Below are 24,112 nucleotides of genomic sequence, written 5' to 3' on the forward strand. Positions count from 1 at the left end.
TTAAGGGGGTTTTGGTATTGATATCCATATTCATATTCATATCATTCGGAAATTACATAAAAAAAATTAATTACAATATAAACATAGTATTTTCAAATGTTCGTTTAAGATTCATTAGACTATATACATGTCTATTCATTATTCGCATATCCTCATTCTCTCAATCTACACGTTATCATTAATACCCATTACTCGTCCAGACTCGTCAAGAGCCACACTAGTCTTCTTTGTGCTCTCCTTTCGTGGATTGGGAGCATCGAATATTGAAGCCATTTCCTCTAACGTCTTTCCAGCTGTCTCGACAAAGAAGAAGTAGATGATAGCTAATTCGACGCAAATCCACGCAATATACACCACGTATAATTTCCATCCAATGGCAGCGATACCGACACTGATACCATAGGTGTTTACCACCATGGCAATATTCAAGAAAAGAAAATTCAATCCAGACCCCTTGGCACGAGTGCGGTTTTCCAAACACTCTACAGCGTATAGGGTTTGCAGTGGTGTGAAACCCCAAGCGAAGATGACTCCGAAGACGAAAATTGATACGATGACGCCGTAGGAGAGGTTAGGGTGGTCTTCTGATGCCGCTGTGAACGCAGTAAGCATGATGTAGGAGAGCAATGCTCCGGTAAGTCCAGCTAACATCATAGTCCGGCGACCAAGTTTATCGAGTAGAGTAGCGCCGTAAACCGCTCCTATCATGGAGAAAATGGGATTGATGGCGTTGATGAGGAGTTGTTTGTTGGTACTTGTGATACCCGCGTTCTTGATCATTTCAGGCTTTCATTGGTGTTAGTGATGAGTAAAAAGTTGATACGAAGAAGGAATCATACCATGAAATAAGAGACGACGTTATTTCCAGACCATTGGCCAATAAACGACATTCCGATAACCATGTACAAACGATATCTTGCACCACGGGTATTGACCAATTCGCGGAAATCCCACCAGGGATTGTCGTTTCTGGTCATCTGCAATTGTTCGATAATTTCATGATATTGTAGTTGAACAATCGGCGACTGTTCATCGCCATCTCCGTGATACTTGGCAAAGACTGCGAGCGCCTCCTCTCTGCGATCATGTGCAATGAGCCAACGAGGCGATTCTGGGAAAAACAAAATCAACACCATCACGATCGCTGGAATGCCTGCTTGTACCAATGTTGGTACTCTCCAGGCCCACGAATCTGTCAAATTCTTGTTCGATCCGTAAGTTGTCCATCCAGCCAATATATTACCCAACCACCAGAAATTATTATACATTCCCGCCATGGTTCCCCGATAAGCAGGATGCGCCAACTCGACTGTGTAAGCTGGGCCCGCGGCAGACGCAAGCGCGGCGCCGAAGCCGAGGACGAATCGTCCGCCGATGAATTGGCCTCGTGCGTGTGCGGAGGCCTGAATGGCGGTTCCGATGAGTACGATAAGGCACCCTATGAATATACACATGCGACGACCATAGCCGTCGGCGAGAAGTCCACAGAAGGGGAAGGCGGCAATTTGTCCCATGTTGTAAATTATGAATATGACGCCTGTGGAGGAACCGGCGCCGCTGAGGCCGAAGGTTTCTTGGTAGGGAATCATGGCGTTTATACTGCCCATGAGAGAGGAATCTGTGGGATTTGTTAGGAACGAGTGGATATTCGATATATTGTCTTGATTTCATAGACATGTTGAGAAGTGAACAAAGTATATACATACCAAAACCATTCATAGTGGAAACTAAATAGCCAATTGCCATGATTGCATACAACTGTATCATATTTCGACTCAATAGACGAGGCTTCTGCGCGGCGACGGCGGCGGCCAAGGCGACAGATGCGGTTTGTATTTGGGTTACTTGCCCATGGGCTTCTTTGGCATCAATATCCATTACGCTAGGAATCTCCTGGAGGGGCGGGTGCTCGCCGGCGCCCGTTTCCAGGTGCTCTGCTTCGTATTTAGACATGGTGAAGGAGGCGAGAGAGGATTGTCCTCTGGATGCTGAGAAGGGTGAAGACAGAATAAGACAAAGGGGACGGATATAGCGAAAGAGATAGGATAGTAGAAGCAATAGAAACCACGGCGACAGGAAGCGCATATCACCTTCCTCTTTATACTATTTGCATGCATTGTTTTGCGGGGTTAGTGTTACATTGTACTTGTATTCTAGATGCTCTTTTCCATGAAGTGTGTGGAGTCCCCGCACGCATACACCCCCATTTTTACCCCAGGCACTGGTGAGATATCAAGGTTTTCTTTCGAGAGACTTTACGAGGGAATTACTTGTACATTTGTTTACTTGCATGCTCGTTTGCCTTAGCTCCTTCCAGAAATCAGGAACTTTCCTGCCATAAAATTGCCTTCCTGTCAGAAAAGAAAGATATTGTTGATTCACCTGACTCGATTAGTATATTCCGGCCGTCACCCCCGAGCCTAGTCTTTTTTGCTCTTGGCTGCTGCGACGTCAAGCGGATTGTGGAGTGTGGAGGACTGGGGAAATATAGCGAGTTTGTACCGAGGCTGAGGGGAAGATCCTTGTACGTACGTTGTGCTTAGACCGAGCATGGTAAGCTGAGAACTTGAGAAGATTCACAAGACTGATGGAATTCGCTGGAGACTTGGGCTAGGTTAATGTTCGGGTATCTTTTGGCGATAGAATCTCAGTAGAGATCGAACCCCCGTTATTGGGAAGAAGATTTAAGCGTTGATGGCTAGTTTGTGGAACATGACAGAGACGCGCGAGATTGTAGCGTGATGTGACATCTCAACGACAGATCCTGCGTCCCTATCGATTCTCGAGTACCATGTGATAAACATTTAATGAGATGCGCATAATTTGAATGAGTATGGTCATTGCTCCATCAGTGACCTGGCTCTCGGTTCCAGGAATTTGGATCGATAATAACTCAACAGCAATCCATTCAACTGCCCAGAAAGATCTGAAAAGATGACATTGATAGTCTTCCTATCCACTGAGCGCCAGGATCCTAGTTGGCGTAAACAGTAAGCCATCGACTGCAACTGCCTCGGCTCAGTATGCTGAATCGTTATGATTGTACGTAGGATAAGGTTCATGCATCGAGCACGGACAGACTCCTGGTCTTGGAGTAGCTCTTGGAAATATTTGAGAAATCCAACAGGATGAATAAGTAAACTACTCCATTCAGGTTGACCAAGAGCTTGGCAATCATTACCGCGATACGAAACCGGATTGAAGAGTGGAATGTTGAACTTTGACATCGGGTCGTGATATCAGGTAGCGAAACTAAAGTTGTTGGATTCTCGCTTCGGCTGATGAAGGGGCTTGATCAAAGCCGATTTTGGGAAATCACCACGGAATACTCCGTAGCCACCTACTCAAGTGCTTCCTTGGGGGATCTGGATATCTAGGTATATAGTGCCATCGAACCCTCTGAAGTTAATGAGATATTAGATGGCCTTTCACTAGTTCTCAGAAAGGCATGTACGAATGGTTGTACTCGCATCAATTTCGGAAGAAGGGCCATCACCATTGTTAGCACTCAATTGTTAGATGGTAAATTATTTCATTCGGAGTGGTGTATGTAAATTGACGAGGAAGCGTAACAAAGTCCGCTTGAGATAATTTGAGAGCAGGAAGGGCGATATAATCCATCTCATATTAAACAGAATTCGAAATCCTTATTGGTACTACATAGCTCCTGAATCTGGCCAATCAAACTTACAAGATCCGAACTTTCAAAATATCGTGAAAAATCTTCGTTGGTGGTTATCGTCGTATTCACGTGATCATCCTTATTAACCTTAATCGAAGAATCTTTGTTCTTGCCAAGTATTGTTTTACATCCGTGACCTACATCTCCAAGACATCGAATTGAAGACATCTGCAACAATTGCCCCGAACACGTACCCGTTACTCCGCTTCCCGATAATTCCCGATCGAGTCCCTTCCGAATGCCCTATCACGGGATTAAGACGATCACGTGTAGATAAGGATGGCTGCAGATCATGGATTGACAAATAATGACCTTGAATTCAATTCTCCAGATCGCTTTACTCAGGCAGGAACCGAGAGGAAGAGAGCGAGAAAGGCTTGTCGGATTTGTCATTCGCATAAGGCAAGATGCAGTGGTACAACGCCGAATTGTAGGAGGTGTGAACAGAGAGGATACATATGTGAATATGAATCGACAAGTAGAGGGGCGAGGAGGAGTGTACCCAGACATCCACCAGCTGGAACAAGCCAAAATGGCGATAGTCCTGGAGCCGTGGTAAATACTGTCTCTGCTGGAGGAAGCCCAATGGAAGTTGGAGATGGAACAGATGGCTTAGTGTGAGATCCTGAAGCGGGGGCGAAATACCGAAGAAAACTTGCTAACATTTCTCCTCAGCGAACTTGGAATCTCAAAGGCTACTACAAAGCGGTACATAGATGCGTATTTTGAATTTGTCTCTTCGACGCCTGGCAAAGGTTTCATTCATCGAGCTACATTCCTAAGGAATTGGAATAATGGTGCTGTAAATCCAGCTTTAGTTAAAGCTATGTGCGCCTCATCAATAGCATTCGTCTCCAAAGATGACGAAAGTCGTGCTGCAGCTCAGAAATGGATGAATGAAGCGGAAAATTACGTTTGGCAAAGTTTAAGCAGACCTTCTGCCGTATTGGTGGAAGTTCTTCTTGTGATTGTATTTTATCGATTTGAACATCGAGAATATTTCAAATCACAAGCACTGACGGCTGTAGCAGCAAAAATGGCATTCGTATTGGGGCTGAATTATGAAAATAATGGCCTGTCAACATTGGTGAGGGAATGCAGGAGGAGACTGATGTGGTCAATTTTCCATGTTGATAGACTTTCTGCTGGAGGATTTCCGGAATTACTGGTCTGTCCTTCGCATTCGATGCACATTCAATTACCTTGTAGTGAAAAAGATTTCGATCTTGGTATACCGGGAGAGACTGCTCCTTTGATATCGACTAGAACGAATGAGTCTGAATCTATGCACTTGGGTTTGAGATCATTTTATTTTCGAATATCTGACATAAGGCATCGCATCCTAGAGTATGTTTGGTTTGATACATCACATTGATTGAAATCTCAAGCTGACAATAGCTATTAGGTACACGAGGAATGTGATACGGGACAAATCAAATCCATACGATTCGCGAGACATGTTACAGAAATTGGAGGCTGAATTGGAGCAACTTCGTTCTTCACTGCCGGCAAACCTTCAATATAACGAAGACAATCTCTTCCTCCGAGCATACTCACCACAACTAACAAGATTTGTTATGTTTCATGTTTTATGGCAACAATGTCATACTGACCTTTACCGATTCATGTTTCCAGGAACTAAAGACTCGATGTCTGATACAATACTGGGAAATACCCCTCAGGAATATGTGCAGTATTGTCAAAGGAAAGCGTTCAAACATGCTGTTGTAATATTGGATATTTGTCACACTGTACAAAGTATTGGGCATACATTGATTAGTGATACAGGAATTGCAACATGTGTATATCAATGCAGTAATATAATCATAAGGACGGCAGATATTGTGGGATTTTCAAGCGAAGAGGAGAGATCTAGGATAATGGGGAGGCTGGAGAAAGTTACCGATATTTTAGAGGGGTTGAGGGAGGTCAATGCTCATGTCGATGATGTTGTAAGTATTTGATTTTTCTTCATTCCACTCTTGTAATCATAGGCTTGCATGCATTTACCGACATCGCATCATTTATAGTATCGCAGCGTCAAAGAAATTCTTCACCTCTTCACCACTTCTCAAACTCGCCGCCTCTTCACCACGCCTTCCCTTGGAGTCTCGACCCCCTCTCTCTTCACCTCTGGCGTAACACCGGGTCCTCTCTCTCTGGACCACGTCAACTACACAAACGGTGACAATACACTACCAAATCACAATTCTCTCAATCTCAACACGACAGGCGTCCTCTCGCCCACAACTGAAAGTGCTACGACGTTGGGTCTGCTAGAGATCGGAAATGGAAATGATCACTATGCAGATTGGAATTCTGGAAACGCAGATGATGGTGGCCAATGGATTAATGGAATAGACTTTGGACCGGCAGGAGTGGGGAGTGGGATTGGAATGGGCACGGATATGGTTGGAAATGTCGGGGCCATGTTTGATCCATTTTGGGGAATCCATGATACAGGCAGGAATGGAAGCGGAACAGATCAAAATGGTAGTAGTATGTGATTTGGATAGTCTGTGGTGTGATCATAAGCATGAAAATGTTCTTGTGGATAGTTTGGTGCTGAAAGGTACATTACATAAACATTGTCTATCCGCTCTGTATGTATTGGGCTCACGAGACTTTGAGCTTGAGATGTTTAATTGGGAGGTTGTGAGATTGCTAGACAGTCACTAGTAATCACGGATTCTTTGTAATAATGTTGTTGCAATAAATGCATTCAAAGAAGATGTATATTAGAGATGTGCATTATGGAAGATCTGTCAATCAGAGGAGGGATGCTCATCAATGTCATATTGGAGTTCACAATACATGACACTTCGTTTTTCTGTATGATATCTACGATTGATTGATTGATTTAGCGACTGAAGGGACTTCGTTCTTGCTATCCTTGTACATCAATAACCATTAAGCATACCGAAACCCAAAGAACTCCGTAGCCCTTGACGATCCCTGAATCATAACTCCTTCAAAAAATTCCATCGGTTTGATTGGCTTTCAGCGGCATGCTTCCAACTCTAACAACCACGACAAGGGCCAATTTATTCCTGCACCCGAGCAGTCTCTCTTTCTTTGAACCATTGTACAGTATCCCTCGCAATACTAACATCAGCTTTTGGATAATGGTCCCTCGACGGTTTCGCAGCAACGACTCTAAGAACCCGAACAGTCTTCAGTTCTCTAATTTCATTCTCGAGCAATTGTGAGAAGATCTCGTTGAATTCGACTTGTCGTCTAGCTGGAGTGGATGCAGCTCCCCAATGGTCAACGTCTACCTCTAACGTTAATTCATGCAGTCCGGGACAGAACGTGTTGATGAATGGTATGTAACATTTCATACTCGTGATGAAGTCATCGTCGCACTGAAGCCTGCAAGCATTTCTGTTACACTCATGATCCTTGATCGTTCCTTCGAATTGTAGCTTTTTAATGAAAGTTGAGTTACGTATCCGAGCGTGGTAGAGGAAACGAATGAATGGATCGTAGTTGCACCAGCCCGGAATTGATGTGACGATGGATTTGCCTTGGAGTTGCTGAATGGCTTTGGAGATCGACTCTTTGTCGATTCCACGTTTGCTTGGCTCCGGTCTATATGCCCATTTTCCAATCCATGAAGGGGAACTCTTTTCCGTGGATTCATTTGCCATGCAGAAATGAAATTTGTTATGACGATACAGCAATATAGAGCCGATTTCGTGGAAAACCTTGCAGGTGCGATGGAGTGTTGCATCGATCTGTGGACGAAGGATTCTCTGGAGCTCAACATACTTCCCTTTCTTATCACGGAGAGTTTTGCGTTTGAAGGATACGTGAAAATTTTCGAAGTATGCGGGATTATATGGCCATGATCGATGGCCATCATCAGAGTAGTAGGGCTCGAAGTTTTGCCCAGTGACATGTATCTTGTGACTTGGCTCGATATATCTCTTCTTCCAATTAGTGGCCAGAAGGTTTGGAGAAATCACAGCTCCAGGAAGTGCGACTAGAGCGTGTTTGAAAATATTGTCTAGGATGTCTATAATCTGTTAGTCAACGAGTGATTATAAGATATGGAATAAGAAGATCAGGTACCTCGAGGAAAGTTCAGGAAGTGTGTTTTAGAATGTCTTGGGACATTCCACTGGTCTTCGCTCTTGTGTTTCAAGACTTTCTGGGCAGCTTCTTTGGCCTTACTCATGCGGTCGATCTCTCGCGGATCGACTGGATATTGCAACTTATTCCAGAACAATCGATTCCTGTCATTTGTCTCCCCCTCGAAATTGGTAATACAGAGACTTTTGTCTCGAAAGTATAGAATATCTATTACCATCAGCATTGGACATACAACTTAAGCCCAGCGGGAGGGACCAATTTCAGTGTTGATCGAAGCATATTGTATTAGTAGATGGATGCTTCTCGTGTGTGAGACTATTGTGTATGTATTTATAAATGAAGAAGAAGAATACTTTCTGGGCAAGAGATACTTATATCTTACACAACGCAGAGAAGTCAACACCGTAACTAATTATTGTCAAGGCTAGCCAATTCAGAAGGCCGTATATAGACGTACAGTAAGCTTTGATGTATCGACGTTCTCCAATGAGTGTGGCTTCTATACAACCAACGAGCCCCTGTTCGTAATTTTGAGCCTAGTTCTGACAGCACTAAAGTTCTACTGCAGCTTGTGTATCGACAAATTGACATTACAAGACTGATTGAAGAAGTGAAGGCAATACGATTCGTTACGCAAGAGAATTTAGTGAGGGAGGAGCCGGATTGACAGAGAGTCAAACGTACCAGTGAATACTCAAAGAAAACCTATAAATTCAAAGCGGTGAATTGCAATCAAGCATGTGGATTGTTTTCTTAGTTGAATAAGTAATAAAAGTGGTGCTGAAAGCGTTACCTGAGATATGGATGGCCAGTGAACTCATGATAGTATATGAATTGTATCTACACAGCGACGATACAGGCCGCTGTCTACCAGCCTTCCTGGGAGCAGGGAAAGCCGTAAGAGGGGTCGCATCTATAGCGATTCTCAAATATACACGAAGGTCGCATGCATGAGACAAGCAACAGCATATAGTTGTTCCAAACTGGGGTATCATCATCTCCTCATTAATATCTAAACTTCATAATAACTAGTAATCAAGTCCCTTCATTATAATTCCTTTCAATCAGGACTTTCCTTCCTCTTTCCTCCTCCATCAAACCCACATGTTTACCCATTAGCCTCATTATACATGCACTTATCTACATTACCGCTTGCAGCATTTCCAGCCCACTCTGGGAAAGGTCTACTAACACCACTTCCTCCCGCAACAGCGAAAGTAAGGAGAAAGAGCATTACTTGAGTTCCACCGTCAAGACCGGCAGAAACCAAGTAGTTCCACTTGACGAAGTACTTTGGTCTCCATTTTCGGAGGTAAAATTGACCGAATGCTCCGATGTAGTAGTACATGAAGACACTGGAGTTGATACCAACGCAAAGATATCCAAAATACCAGAGAATAATGGAGAGATTGAGGTATGACCAAATGCGTTGTTGGGGGAAATATTTGTTGAGGAGCCAGAAGGGAACGGGGACGAGGAATCCGAGGAGGTATGCAATGGTGACCCATTGGTAACGAGCACCGATAGAAAACATCTTAGGAGCAATAGACCAGGCAATTGCGAGGGAGTTGAAGGATTGAACATTAGCTCCTGACCAAATAGGCGTTCCTTCAATGGTCAGAAGGTTTGGAGCTTGATTCTTGACGATGCTAGGGTTTGTTAGTTTGCGAAGAGAGTGAGTGTGGAAAAAGGCCAACTCACGTGATCATCATGACGTAATTGAGACAAGCACCGAAAATACATCCGATTATCTGCGTTGTGTATGTGACCTTTGGAGAAAGCTTGTTTTGCTGAGCAAGTTTAAGATCTCGGAGGAGATATTGTCCTTGTTGAAGTGCATTGAAAGTGAAGGTTGTGAAGTACATGTTTGCTAATTTCATTGTTAGTAATGCTGCAAATTATGAAAAAGCATGTAACTTACCAAGAGGTGCTCCAGGGAATAAATATCCGGCAAGAGTTTGAGCAATAGGTTCAATATTGAATTGGAAACCAGTAATGGCATACTGAGCACCAAAAAACAACATGAAAACCGTCAAGAAAAGCATAGCCAAAATCAGACCCCACCATGGAAGGGTTGACTTCATAGCATAAAGACAAGCCATCGAAGTGATGAAACTTGCCGCGAATGCCAAGAAGTACCAGAGATCGGGGACTTCATCGTAATCCAACATGACTTTGTAATGCGGATCAATGTTAGGATCATCCCTCAAGATTTGCTTTTCTTCTTCACTGCGTTTGCTGCCATTGCCTTTCCAGAACATATAATGGGAAGGTGTTAACAACTTCTTCAGTGTGGCTTTGTTAGCCCAAGCCCATCCTGTCTTAATGTCCTCAAAATTCCAGAGAAACATGTGAACAAAATTAGCTGTGAATCCCATGTTGGATGTGATGAGATAAACAATATAGGTGGAAGCCATATAAGGAATACCTCCAGCTTCGAGTGCCTCCTCGTTCACGGTAAAATCGTCATTGAGGATTGTTGTCTCATTGAAGGTATCGTAGAAGGTAAAGTTCGAATCGCCATTGAACAATTGTTGAGACAAAAATGGGAAATCTTGTGCCCTCCAAATGTTACCATAGTATACTGCCATAAAAAGGATAATGCAGCCGAGAGTACCGATGAAACTGTTTACCAAAGTCTGAAGTGGCATCCAGAGGGGAGATCCAAAACTAGCGACATAGTTCCAGTCGAAAGATAGGGATAAGAATCCTACACCCTCGTTTCCGTTTGCGCCTCCGAAAAGATTGGTGAACACTAGGTTGTGTTGATCTGCAAGACAAAAGATGGATACACCGATAAGAAGTGGGAAAATGTACTAAATGATGTCAGATATGCTTGGGTTGAGACCAAAGATATAGCAAAACGCACCTCGGGAAGCAATTCCCAAACTAATAAAGCAAAGAAAATGATCCAGAAAACCTTCATTCTCTTCCTGTTGGTTTTCTTTTCTTTGTGTAACGTTTCCAAGACAGTAGTAACTGGAAGATTTGCTGGGTAAAGCATCTTTGTGGGCCACAGAAGAATACTTCTCATCGTACCTGCAACACCGTACCCAATTAATTGCGAAGATAAAGTCAAGAATACACCGGCAGCCTGACTAGGATATCCTCCATACCAAAGCTTTTGAGCTGCTAATGCTTCAGTGGACAAAGCCGAAACAGCGGCGGCCGATGCCATAATAACAGCGGCAGCGTGTTCTTTTTGGTTAAACGGACCAGGATTAAGGAATCGACCAACTGCACCCCATCTAGGGATGGCAAAAGCCATAAATTCTCCAATGACATATGCAATAACAGTCAAGAACACTAAGAAGCATCAGAATACACGCGGAACAAGCGTTAGAGTAGTTATCATAAACTTACTGACTGATACATAAATGACTTGAGGCTTGAAGTAAAAGATCTCTTGGAGTACAGCCCCAAAAGCAGATAGTCCCAAACCTGATGACACATTAGCATTCACAAAGAAGAAAATTAATGAGCGTACGAACCAATGAAGAACATGCGGAAAGTCCAGGGATTCAAGGTTGGGTCATCATCGACATTGATAATTGCGGTAACGATATCTTCTGCAGTCTCAAGAGCATTGACCTCACCACCACGTCCTTCTTCATCAGAACTAGAAGAAATCTCGGTTTCGTAAGGTGTCTCTCCAAACTTGTCATTCTTTGCATCCTTAGAATCAATGGATTCGGGGTTCTTGGTGATGGCTGGTGGTTCATGACTCTTCTCGTCGTAAACGACGTCAGTCTCTCGTGGCGAGTCCATACTGAAAGCTAGTGCTCACAGGCAAAATAAGAAGGGCTGAAGAAGAAAGGAAATCCTCGGGAAAACAAGCATCATTTATAGAAACCACTACAGCCTCATGATACCGGAAACTATTCTGGATATTAGAAACCAAATTTGAAAATAGATAAGATACGAAGTGTGCCATTGTGGATCAATCGCAACGTGGTGTGACGACTGACTGGTTGTAACCCTTCAGGGTTTGCGTATATTTTTGAGCCATATGAACCTTGAACTTTCCAGTTCTACCTTCAACTATACCGTCTTTTGCAAAAAGCTAGTGAACATCTGTGATGATCTGATGGCTTAACGTACATTTTCACCTGCCTTTTAGGGGAATTCCGGTAAGCAATAGCCCCGCATTCAATCTGGACAAGCAAAGCTTAACTGTCTTGGAAATACAAGCCGTAAAGCTTGACGGAGCTTGTCAGCTAAGCCCGTGCGCTCCACGAATCCGCCACGATGGTAGAAATGCGACCTTCCATACTTGGCATATCTAGAATTCGAGTAAGTTTGGGTGTGAGAACCTAATTGACAGTGCCCAATCGAATGAACAATAGAAAGGGAGGTGTGCACTAAAGACTGTTGAGGCAGTTTCCGACACTAAAAATGACATTTTTGGGTATTGCAGGATCCTTCTGACTCCCACTTTTGATGAACTTTGAGGTGGGTAGTACCAGCAGCGATAACGGTGCTGAATGCTTGTATCATTGCTCATGACGACCAGTGATAGACGGAGCCATCCGTCTTGAGTTTGACGACAAGCGTTCTCGCGTGCCGTCCCTGAGTTTTCTGCATATAGGCAATATTCTGGATGCATAGAACAGCTGTTCAAGTATGCATTGAGCACACATACATATCCAGGATTTTGCGAAGTGAACCTTAAACCAAGAAGCCCAATCAGAAAATGGCAATGACTCTCCGCATATTATAGGTCGCAATTTCTCGAATGCAGACGTCTCGCCTTGGGTGGCCAGAACAATAAAAAATGCAAAGTCTAGGATTGGACGGTTCCAATCGGGTTCTCCTCCATGGTTTCATTCTCAGCCGGGAATTGCTGGAAGTTGTCTTGTGGCCACGGGAAATGAATGATTGAGGACAGTGAGATAAAAAGGTAGGTACACCAGTGGTATCAGCTCGGCTAAAATTATGTAATAATTAGATACAGGATCGCTCAAGATTGGAATGAATAAAGGCTGTCAATTATGATTGACACATTGTTGACCGAGGTTTACCCAGTGGGGTCAGACTTCGGTATGGGTTTTCTGTCCACCCGAGCCGCCCTCCCACCTAGACACGTCGTTTCAAACATTTATCCCTGAGCTGAGAGATAAGTCGAATGATCGTGAGAAGTGATTTTGAGCCGTCTAGGAAAAGCATTGGATGCCGTGAAGTGGCTTGACTAGATAGTCCAAGGCACCATTTTGTGTCTCTATCCGTGGTCGAAAACCACCGAACTGGATGGATTATTGTGCCCGTCTGTGTAACTAAAAGCCCCTGGTGTGGAAAAGAATGGCTCTTGACGGTTTGATTCACTGAAACTTAAGGACAAATATCGATGCTTGGAGCGGCAGTTTAAGGCGGTGGTGCATCTTTACCTATTTGCTTATCAAACATCCAATGTCTGCATATATTCTCGATCCCACCATGCTGAAACCAAGAATTCTAGACAAGGTAATGTATACCAGCCGGTCCGATGAAATGGATATGTAATCCATATCGCAAGAGTGGCTGCATTTCGAGTTTCTGTGACCTAAAAGATTCACACATGATGATCGACCACCAAAGACTACCCGGGCATTTTCGATACTAACAATCAATAGAGTACCTATACGAAGAGCTTTCCTTATCATTATCATTAAGTTATGTAGATATCCCACCAAAGAAGCTAGTAGTAGGATGCCGAGCTGGAACCCCTGTTCAGGACGTCTGGGTCTAAACGAAGCGGGGTGATGACGGGCTGATTAAAAGGGCAGCATTTTTGAAATTCTGCTCGACATACGATGTAAGACTCAATGAACGAAATGAAGCTCTTACTTGAAGGATAATAGAAAGAGCTGTGACGAGAAGAAAGAGGTATGTTTATATGTTTTGAATGAAGATGGAAGCCTATAAGAAATGCGTAAGGCGCTAATTTCTCACCGGTCCTGATTGAGCGATGTCCCAGAAACCTACCAATAATCTACCTCGAGACTTCAAACTCAAATGTTTCATCATTAAAAAATGCCGATCAAATCTTGGTGAGTCACTCATACTTCAATTTGAAAAATATGTAGAAAAATAGTAGTTTCCAGGTTTCCAGGGCATGAACTGCACAATGGCTGATTATGATGATATGTTGGTTTTACCCCTCAGAAAACACAATCACGAAGAGTCTGGGTTGATTTCGAAAAGAGCACCTTTTCATTGTTGATATACCTTCTAAAAATGCAAACCTAAGTACAACGCTGTTGATAATTTGAAGCGATCGAATAAAGTATTGCATAGTGCATCTGGGACCTCCGCGGCTAATGTCTCTCTCACCGCATTGCTCTTAATGAAACCAACTACCAGCAACTAACTAAGTATGCCCATGAATTTGCAACATTTATTTTGGCGCCACAACGTGCTATCTCATACATCATATGGTGATGCTTCATCAGCCCAAGATGGGTCCCCATCAACTTCGCCCTCATCGTCACCACTAATCTTCTCCCGCTTGAATTCTTCAAAAAATTCTTGGAATTGCGCCTTGAGCGTTTCGTCATTTTTCATTATTTCGCGTACTTCGTTCTGTCTGATCTCGATTGAGACCAAGTGATCAAGCCTTTCCGTCCCCAAAGTCAACATAGCCATCCACAAAGCGTCATTCCAGTCGACCTTGTGCTTGCACAAAGCCACCAATGCTTGCACTTGGTGGATTGTGAGTCTTTTTCCATCTTCTCTCACAAGCACAACCGGTCCTACGACCTTCTTCCAATGTGCACCAAGATCGGGAAAATTGAACCGGTGGCCATTGACATCAGTGATGAGGTTCAAAGCAATTGCCACCTCGTTCTCCAGAACTTCGTAGCCCACCCTACTCCGCAGACCCTTTCTTGGCTGTAAATCCTCATCGGGTATGAGCTTGCGAGCGATGAGTGGAATCCCAAGTTGTTTGAGGACGGCAGCATGAGGATCTGGCTGATCGGCGTGGAATATAGGATGATTAGGTAAAATATCGACGACTTGATATTCTTCCTTGCGTAGATGTTGAATGTCTCCGAGACAAGATATTCGAATACCCTTGATTGGCTTTGCGTTCTTTGAGTACCTAACCATCAGCTGTTGAAACAGCAAAGGCTCATGGACTTCATACAGGAACAAGCCGCCCGCCGAGAGTGCTTCGGGCCCAGCATTTGATCCAGTATTGTTCTGCAAGAAACTCAATGCGACATGTAGGTCAGACATAGTGACATCCAAGTCAGGGACTCTGTTTGCAAGTCTATCCAATTTCACCCCTTTGAAGCTATAGAAGGTCACAGGTCCTCTCCAAAGAAGACCTTGAACTCCATCAGTGAATTTGAAGACGCCCATATTGGGTACTGATTCATCGAACATATGTGCAGCTCGATGATGTAGCACAACATCATGGTCAAGTTTGAACTTTCTGGTGCATTGGTAATGGTTCAATGGTAAGTTACGAGGCTCGGGATTTGGATGTGATACCTTATCCATCGCTTGTACAAGTAGATTTTTATGGATCTTGACACAGTTCCCATCTCTCTCAACTTGCTTGACGCACTTTTTTCCATCTTCACCTTCCGATTCGACCCAAATAATCTTAGGAACACATGATTCTCCATAAAGTCCTTGCCCGAAATGAAAAGCAAGCTTGGCGTTTGCACTAGGTCTGGCCGAATTTATTATGCGCCCATACTCAGAGCAAAGCAGTTTATGGGTTCTGTAGTCCTTTCTCTGGCAGTCTTTGGAGCAATACTCCGCAGACCTGCAGCCTGTACATATGAGCGCGCGCGTTCTCTTGCAGACTGTACAACAGCCAATTGTTCCCACCATGCTTGCGTGTGTATGATTGAAGTTTTTTATGTGGGGATAAGAGTCTTGGTAGTTTAGATGAGCGGATGGCGAAGGATTGTATAAGATAATCTACTCGATAATGCCTTGGATCCACAGATAATGAGAGATAAATGATTCCTATCGAGGACTCTACGTCGAGGATGAGGTGTGTCGGATAGAAATACTGAGATTTACAGTTTAGAGGTGTGTAGATTTTAAAGAAAGCGCTTGATAGTCTGAAAGATATGCCTGCAGATTTGGTTCGGAATTGCTGAGGTAAAACAAACTAGGCAAATGCGGTCTATATCAATTATATTCACTAGAAGTTATTTTCAAAGGTGAAGGAGAAATTTCATCATAAAAGGCTCAATACTGACTTGAATTTTGTCAGAATTCTCATCACGGATTTTCACTTCGTTCCTCTGCTGTTCTATCAGTACTTCGATTGTGAGCCTGGATTTGGCACACTCTACTTTTCCTTCTGTTTCCCACTTCTTCTTCCACATTCGTTTTAGATGTTAGATTGAGTCAATAATAAATATCATTTGTTTTCTCTGTAGCTTTATGATTTTGAAGGTAAAATTAACAAAACGTAACCCACATTTCAAGTCATCTCCTTTGCTGAGCTCTTCGTGATACTGTTTTTCTTGGCCTGAGAAGCAGATTTCTACCTCTTGAACTCTCCCTGGCAATGAAAAGTATAGGTTTACTTTTACCTGACAGCAAACTCGAAAGCACTTTCTTCGCTTGGTTTCGAGATTGAATCTCTCGGGTTTGAATTGAAGTTCCTTGGCTCTGCTGATTTCGCTTGCTTGAAAGGTTTAATAATAACTACCTCTGTCTCACGTAGAGTGGAATGACTGAAATATCCAAATGAGTATAAATGAAATCAAATTACCACAAGCTTTCACGGGCAAAGAACCTGAGCATGACGTGTTAATTGATCACTATAAATGCTTCAAAGAGCTCCTACCGGAAGGTACCATTAAGCCATTCTGTGCATTAACTTGCTCGTAATTTATCCTCTGTGAATCTGCAAATATATGAATAGGGTTAGAGAAGGCTAAAGCACTCAGATACACCGCCAAAGCCGAACAGCAATCCGTTGTAGCATCTATCTGTTTGCTATCTGATTCCCCATGTAGACTCAAAAAAGTGATGGCTATCTTCTTCTGAAAACACAGGATGGCTTTAGTACCATTTTTTATTTATTAGTATTAATATAATATTATAAGTTCTATAATAGAATTTATAGCTCATCAATACCGCGCAGTTTTGCTGCTAGAACACATGGATAACCTCATCCGTTTGTTCTTTGAACTAATGAAGAAGAAAAAGAAGCTCTGACTCGAGAGGAGAAACGCGTGAAGGCTATGTAGTCATACTTTCAACAAATTGAAACGAACTTCAGTGGCATCTACTTAAAGAACTAACTTTGAGAAGTGCCTTCAGAAGGCTCCATTTCGGAATCATAGGTGATCAGTGTTAAAGGGCAGTTAGTATTCTTCAGGAGCGCATTTGCTATTCTCTATCTAAGCTGATTTTTTGATGGGAGGATTCAAAACTCCGAATAAGATTGAAATGCCACGACTGAGATCTATAACATCATTCCACCCGGTGTTCCTACTTTCTTCTTTGACGAGGAACTTTGAAGAAAGGTCGCTTATTTTGGATGAAGACGGAACGTGTGAAAGAAAAGATTACAAGAGTGAAGAAATCAGAGGACAAATAAACTTTTCACCACCTACTCATATTTCCATGGCCTTTACATAATTGGCCTACTATCGATTTCTAGAAATTTTCCAACAAATTTTCCAACAAATTGATTGGTTATGACAAGCTTTTGTACTCAGCTGAAGTTTCCCCTCTCTCATTGTTGTGGCAATTAAGAGGGAAGAATGATGAAAGCTATGTTTGCAATAAAAGGTGTGAAACGACCTAATGTATAGCTGATCCGTGACTATATGCAGGAATGTATTTAGCCGACGTATGTATGTCACTATCCCAGAACTAATGCTGTTTTTATTCTCTATTTGTGCTCACTGCTACAAACAAGAATTCGGGAAGTACATTTCAAATACCCGTTTGCTGTACTATTCTAGATTGCACTAGTAAAAACCCAATCCAGGTTGTTAGCATTCAAGACAACTACAATATCATATGTCATATCTCATAACAAGCATTGTTGCAGACCAAACAAACCAGGAACTACATACATATCATAAGAGATGGTCCAGCCTCTGATGAGCTCTCATAACTTGTGCTTATTCTCTATCTATTTCATGTAAGTTCATTTGTCGCCCCTTGCTTCTCTTCCAACCTTCCAGATAAGTCGAATTAATAGGAGTTTAAGTTTCATTACTGCTTCTCGAGTTGTCTATCTTACACTATCTCCATGACTTGAGTCCAAGCTGATGAACTCATTGTGAATAGATTATCGAGCTTCAAAAAGCAAGGAAACAGACCCATGAAAATTCAGTGGTCTATCAATAATGTCTCGAAAATGGATTTCAACTTTTGCACCTCCTGAAGCTTCCCAGCACCCTCCTGATTGCCCTCAATATCAATCCGCGCCGGTCGATTTGACTCCCAAATGCGCATTTTGCAATGTTACTGGAGCAAAACAAAGATGTGCAGGCTGTAAAACCTTATTCTACTGCAACGAACAGTGTCAAAAGGGTGATTGGAAATTACACAAGCTAGTCTGCAGATCCTACGCCGATTTTACTACCAGTGTGCCACGTCCCGCAAATGGAAATCTCGGACCATTCAAGCTTGTGATTCTTCTTCCGGTCAATGATAAGCAGCCACAATTCCTTTGGCTTGAAACTTGCCAGAGAAGCTCTACGGAACTTTCTCCTATGCAGGCCTTAACATCTCAAGCACTTGTCAAGTGGTTAGATCTCAGTGGAGTAGGAAAATTTGACACTACTACCCTACGCCTAAACATCGCCCTACTTGAGAGTTTTCCGGACGACTCAAGATACTGGCATCGCCAGTTAGAAATTAAGATGCCCGCAATGCCCACTCATAACATTCTTCAAACACCAATTAACAAATGCGCCAGTAAATTGGCAAGCAATTGCATGACTTTCGGACATCGAGGTGCCATGATTGTCGTTCACAGAATCAAAGGAACCAGATCCATAGGAGATGCTCGGCCATCAGACCTTCGCATTGTTGCCGACTGGCTGCGCCGCCACGTACCACCAGGAATGAAGGATTATCAAATCAAATACAGCTTTCAAGGTTTCACCAATGAAATCAAGATTCTCGAAGAGTTACATCACGCAGAGAAGTCCGCGGCGCCAAAAGTATCGGCTGTGCGCATACATTGTGAGGGTGGAACGGAAATTTTGAAACTTCCTAAATACGAGAGCATCGAAATTTCCACTGCGGACTACGCATTCCTCCACGAAGATATAGAATGCACCAAAGCCCTGGGAATCGGATTGATACTTCGTTCATTCAACGAGCCGTATGATTATCAGAAGGTCGAGGGCCAGCATGAATTGGCTCTGAGAACGAACACTTTAGTTCCTCACCGCAACGAAGAAGCATTATTTCTATTTCTGACAATTGACCCGCAAGATGAGAGCTGGGGAGGTTTGTCTCCAAAAGATATGGTGAGGTTCCCTCTCCAAGAGACAGGAAGCTTTCAGGTCGTAAGGAAAGACAAGAAGTCAATTACTGTCCATCAAGTCGAAGTTATCGCCAATTATTTCCGCCGTGTCGTCTACTTTGAAATGGGAAACTTAATTCACAGATACAAAGACGCAAGACCACCAACTGTCGAGAAAGAGAAAGTCACGAAGGGCCTTCTGGATAGAGACGCCTTTCAAAAATATTTCGGGGAGTTCAAGAAAGCTAAGATTGAAGGGGGAGATCAATCATGGGCTGATGCTATCAGCCCATTTGATATTTAGGTGTTGGGGGTGGAAGCGAAGAATTAGACAAGCGAAACATTTGTGCCAATTATTTGAATCATGTTGTAGAGAGATCGAGGAGGTATGGAGAGAATGTTTGAACCTTAAAAAACCACGTGGAATTCTAGAAATTGTTCTCTATAATTAGTGAGCACCATCTGCAACAATTTTAGTCAAGAAAAGTTTAATGCACGATATTTATTTTTAGGCTCTCCATTGCGAATCTATGTGATGGAACATTAGAAAATTAACCCCATGCATGAAATTATTGTAAGAGTCGTACTGAAGAGCATCCACCTTAACTTCGCATTGTTCTCTCTTAACCCCATGCTTAAAACCAAATTCTCCACTACGAGACCAATTATCGAGCATCCCTTGCACTACTGATAATTCTGTTGTCTCCTTGAAATCTTCTGTCGCAAACTGCAAGATCAATTAGAATCCTCCCCGCTATTATCCATCATCGTGAATTATCAAATATTTGAAATCCTCTGCCTAAATTCATAATGTATCCCAGTTTCCATGCGTATTGATTCTCGTAAGTTTAATCCTGAGAATAAGGAGAAATAGCAGTAGCCCACGAGGACTTTCCGGCCGCAACTCTCTCTGCTTTCAATTTTTCATAGCAATCCTCAAACTTGGCTTGACAAATGAAATCCTTCGTAAACCTCTCGCGAACCTTCTTTCGGTCTGATTTCTTTGGATAATCCTCGAAGATATATTCTTCAAGCTTTCCCATGGCAGGTGAAAGATCATAGAAACAGAACCTGGCCAACCCCTCAACCTGATGCGCAGTGATGTCCTTCTTATCTTGCCTTGCAACCAAAACCGTACCAATGACTGTGTCCCATTTCTCCATGTCAGAAAAGCCCCAGTTTTGCTCCTGTTTAAGATCGGCTCGCAGATTAAGGTATAGTGCTTTTATATTCGACATGGGATTCTTCGAAGTTGCACACGCATAATCGATACCAGGTCTTTTATCAACCCAGCGTGGATCAACGTAGCCGGTTTTCCTGGTGAGAAGTGGAATGCCCATATGAACAGAGATATCTGTGGGCTCTCTGCTGAAAATGACATGGCTGTCTGAGATTGCAACTTCGGTATATTTAGGCAAGCCAAGGATTTTTCGATCACCCAAGCAGTGGATGTAAACAGCCTTAACACCACCGGTAGATGTGTCTGTATTTGGGGGAGGAGGGATGGGACCGAATACTTGAGACATGGTTGAATAAATCTATAGCTTGTCTTGGTAAAGTCGATCTAAGAACTAGAGAAGGTTTTCAACTGTAATGAAACCTCTCTCAATTGTATTGTCGAAAGTTGGAGGTGAAAGTGGAGGTGAAAGTTGAGGTAAAACTCAGAAGCTCTTGTATCTACTCGGAAATATCAAATTTGAAGGAGATCACACATTGAAGTCTGTTTCCACGATAGTCTTAAAATTCACCATATCCACCTGCCTAGTCTTGACTATCTCAGTTCAAAGGTGAGAGAAAGATCTTTAGTGCGGCTGATATTACAATCACGTGCTTTCAAACTTTCTCCTATCGATCAGTCCGCAAGTCACAAAACTCATTTTCTATACTCTGTGCACTTATGTACAAGGTTGAAAATTGATCCTCGGGCTTACCAAAAAAGATCATTGGCATTCGTAGCGACGTTGGGGGAAAACGGGGGTTTAGCAACCGTCACAAGTTTTATGGAATACTACCTACTTTTGCCGATGCAAGAAGAATAGAATAAATAATAACCCATCGCCCAAAAATATGTTTGCTAAACATTTGAATGGTTCGGAAATGGGGAAATGAAAAAGTAAGCACAGCAACAGAAATTTTGAGCAAACGCGAAGCACATTAGATACATCAGTGCGATCGCCTAAGGTTAAGTAACCGACAAACTTAAACTACACGCAAATGAATGGAGTATCTTAGATGTGCATGAGACTGCATTGTACCACCAACTACTAAGTAAAGTATCTAAATTGCAAATTATAATCGAACCACCTAACACTCCCATCATTCCCATCACGTGCCAGCGCAAAAAGCATCCAGCAGTATCCAAAAAAAGTATCGAAAGTATCGAAAGTTTCGAAAGTATCAAAAACCACACTCACATCCCCATGCTTGCCCGTCGTGTACCCATACCAAAATTCTCCCACGTCAGTCTGAATACAACCTTCTAACCCAACTCTAGAATCAAATCATCTCCTATATATGTTTCTACCTCATCGACATCTCGACCTTGCTCGGAACTTCTAAAAATAACTTTGTGTAAAAACGTATATCTGTATAGAGAACACTGTAGGTCCACTCATTATACTGTCCATGGCGACATGATCGAGCCGGTCATACTTCGTTTAAGTGTCATATGATCGCGGTTTAGCTCGACACTTTTAGATTTTGGACGACTGAATAACGATGATTTTCTGTTTAATGTCGAGGAATCTTTTACTTTCCTAATTGTTGGTCTGAGTTGAAGGATTGTCTTGGGCTGAAAGAACGAAGTGGTGGTTAGGATGGATGGGCTTGGTCCGCTTGATAGAATAGATGCGGAGTCATCATGGTTACCTCTATTTCTATTCGAGTTGTAGAGGTCGAAAATATCAAGGGATCCTCTAACAGATACATTGTCTTCACGACGAGCTTGCTTAGTAGTCGCCGCAATCGAGATAACTGGTGATATTGGAGTAATTGTCGTACTGAAAATACTATCAGATTCCTCGAAAGCCTTCTCTGTATTGATAGAAAGAGATGTAGCTATCTCGGAATGCGTCCTGGGTCCGGCGGCAATTGAAACCGACTCCCTAATCCAATCTGGCAGAAAATCTGGCATGACAAATGATTCAGCCTTATGTAGCGAAGAAGCATCGTCTCTGAAACTACCAAGATTGATACTCGATTTTGAGCGCTGCATTTTGTGTCTTGGAAGAAAAGTTTCCGAGTTTTCCATCCAGTCTGGTTCAGCAAATGTTTCGGCGCGCTTTCTGTAGGTTCTACGTTCTTCGCCGCCGAGAGGAGCATTCTTAGATTTTCTCTTTCCATCTTGAGCTTTCCCCTTCAGAAATTTTAAAACGCGGCTCACTGACGTGCCCAAAATATTCTTCGGTTCCTCGCCACAAGCATGCCCGATATTAATATTTGGCTTCCCTTCATAGTTGAAAAGGAAATCGATTAGAATCCTAAAATCGCATGGTTGAAAATGCTGGGCACTTCCAACTGAGCCCCAACCACGCTCTCTAACAACAGCAACTGGACCCTTAAAGGCGAACTTCATATTCCCATCTATGATATGATTGATGCAAGCATTCGGTGGAGAGTTATCAGTGAGAAAGTCTCCTCGGACGGCCAAAATAATGGAATGATCAAACTTCTTGCTTGCCATATTGTAATCCACAAGAGTGCTGCGAGTGTTTATCCGATCTTGGTCGTAATATTGAAGAAATGTTGCAACCGACTTTCCATTAGAACCATTGGCAATCCATGCCAATTCAAAGTCCTCCGAATCGACTGGCAATAGGAGGCCAAGTCTGTATTTTTTTTCGGCAGTATCATCGGGACACGGGTGCGCCGCAACAAAATCTGCGAATTTCTGGCAGATGATGTCATGAACATCGCGATCGACTCTCTGGCAGGCTACTGTACAATACCAGGTAGCATTGCAAGTTGTACATGGAATTGAAGCATCTTTTGTACAGTATCCGCATTTGGGGTGTTCGATGGTAGGACCGAAAGAGGAAATCGAGACCCGTGGGCCCAGAGTCGGATCTCGACGTGATGGCATGGGGCTGATCGTTTAGTAACTTATAAGAAGAATTGTAGAGGTCTGATAGGGAAAGAATTTTTTTTATCTAAAGTGGTGCAAGGGTCAGTAGGAGTTAATAAGTACACGAACTGGTTGCTACTCGTATGATGAGTGAATTGGATCAAGTAGTGAAGTATTTTTTCGGTAATAGAAATAAATTTTAGACCATTCTTTGTGAATGGGCCGGCGAAACTTACTAATTACAGGAATGATGGTTTAACGAGCACCAGGAGGAGCAGGTGACGTGACCAACTGGGGGAGTAATAGAAGTTTCAAACTGACTGTAGGAGAACGGTATTGTCAAGCTTTTATATCTAAATGAATTAAAATGATCTTTCAAGTAATGGTTACTGGGTAGACTCGGCAATTTAGGTTATACACTGTCAGCCGTAGAAAATTCTGTAGTACAATAGCCAGTACAATCTCGCTTGGAGATTAAGGATTTGAATAATGACTTTCTCTTGTGACCAGAACAGCAATCACGGCAAAGATGAGGAGTCAAACTCAAAAAAGTGAATATAAAATGCAAGGCATCATTATTTGATACATTAAGGAGAAAGCTCAAGGAGTAATCTCGTGCCCATGATACTGCTCAAGATTCCAAATTTAACGCTAATTTTATTCGCTCTGAAATAGAAATCTGATGGATTCTTAGCTCGAGGTCATGCTGATATCTCCATGTGTAGAAAGCAAGCAGTCCAAATAACGCTCCAGTCATACCCTTATTCAATCAATCAACGACATCATCTGCGACAACAACATCTGCTACATCATTCTCCAAACTGCTATA

The 24,112-nt window shown here is 42.8% G+C and overlaps 8 protein-coding genes across 8 annotated transcripts; 2 read left to right on the forward strand and 6 right to left on the reverse strand.

Annotated features, from left to right (window-relative positions):
* Window positions 1-102: 102 nt before the first annotated feature.
* Window positions 103-1,953, reverse strand: EAF02_004119 (uncharacterized protein; the record flags this gene model as incomplete). Its single annotated transcript, XM_038900167.1, has 3 exons — window positions 103-786; window positions 840-1,618; window positions 1,707-1,953. 3 exons carry the CDS (start codon window positions 1,951-1,953, stop codon window positions 166-168), a joined length of 1,647 nt encoding a protein of 548 aa, XP_038759874.1. The 3' UTR covers window positions 103-165.
* A 1,969-nt stretch (window positions 1,954-3,922) lies between these two features.
* EAF02_004120 (uncharacterized protein) lies at window positions 3,923-6,476 on the forward strand. The gene is made up of 4 exons (XM_038900168.1): window positions 3,923-4,299; window positions 4,358-5,029; window positions 5,088-5,634; window positions 5,713-6,476. Exons 1-4 carry the CDS (start codon window positions 3,962-3,964, stop codon window positions 6,187-6,189), a joined length of 2,034 nt encoding a protein of 677 aa, XP_038759875.1. The 5' UTR covers window positions 3,923-3,961; the 3' UTR covers window positions 6,190-6,476.
* A 250-nt stretch (window positions 6,477-6,726) lies between these two features.
* On the reverse strand, window positions 6,727-8,056 carry EAF02_004121 (uncharacterized protein; the record flags this gene model as incomplete). Its single annotated transcript, XM_038900169.1, has 3 exons — window positions 6,727-7,700; window positions 7,757-7,959; window positions 8,010-8,056. The coding sequence occupies 3 exons, from the start codon at window positions 8,054-8,056 to the stop codon at window positions 6,727-6,729; spliced, it is 1,224 nt and encodes a 407-aa protein (XP_038759876.1).
* Window positions 8,057-8,885: 829 nt separating this feature from the next.
* Window positions 8,886-11,545, reverse strand: EAF02_004122 (uncharacterized protein; the record flags this gene model as incomplete). The annotated part of the gene is made up of 6 exons (XM_038900170.1): window positions 8,886-9,426; window positions 9,479-9,647; window positions 9,699-10,593; window positions 10,647-11,083; window positions 11,141-11,218; window positions 11,269-11,545. 6 exons carry the CDS (start codon window positions 11,543-11,545, stop codon window positions 8,886-8,888), a joined length of 2,397 nt encoding a protein of 798 aa, XP_038759877.1.
* A 2,631-nt stretch (window positions 11,546-14,176) lies between these two features.
* On the reverse strand, window positions 14,177-14,992 carry EAF02_004123 (uncharacterized protein; the record flags this gene model as incomplete). The annotated part of the gene is made up of 1 exon (XM_038900171.1): window positions 14,177-14,992. One exon carries the CDS (start codon window positions 14,990-14,992, stop codon window positions 14,177-14,179), a length of 816 nt encoding a protein of 271 aa, XP_038759878.1.
* Window positions 14,993-18,090: 3,098 nt separating this feature from the next.
* On the forward strand, window positions 18,091-19,524 carry EAF02_004124 (uncharacterized protein; the record flags this gene model as incomplete). The annotated part of the gene is made up of 1 exon (XM_038900172.1): window positions 18,091-19,524. The coding sequence occupies one exon, from the start codon at window positions 18,091-18,093 to the stop codon at window positions 19,522-19,524; it is 1,434 nt and encodes a 477-aa protein (XP_038759879.1).
* Window positions 19,525-20,068: 544 nt separating this feature from the next.
* Window positions 20,069-20,746, reverse strand: EAF02_004125 (uncharacterized protein; the record flags this gene model as incomplete). Its single annotated transcript, XM_038900173.1, has 1 exon — window positions 20,069-20,746. The coding sequence occupies one exon, from the start codon at window positions 20,744-20,746 to the stop codon at window positions 20,069-20,071; it is 678 nt and encodes a 225-aa protein (XP_038759880.1).
* A 1,088-nt stretch (window positions 20,747-21,834) lies between these two features.
* EAF02_004126 (uncharacterized protein) lies at window positions 21,835-23,301 on the reverse strand (the record flags this gene model as incomplete). Its single annotated transcript, XM_038900174.1, has 1 exon — window positions 21,835-23,301. One exon carries the CDS (start codon window positions 23,299-23,301, stop codon window positions 21,835-21,837), a length of 1,467 nt encoding a protein of 488 aa, XP_038759881.1.
* Window positions 23,302-24,112: the final 811 nt, after the last annotated feature.

Source organism: Botrytis sinoallii, assembly GCF_014898435.1.
Source record: "Botrytis sinoallii strain Bc 23 chromosome Unknown BSIN_006, whole genome shotgun sequence".
NCBI lineage: Eukaryota > Fungi > Ascomycota > Leotiomycetes > Helotiales > Sclerotiniaceae > Botrytis > Botrytis sinoallii.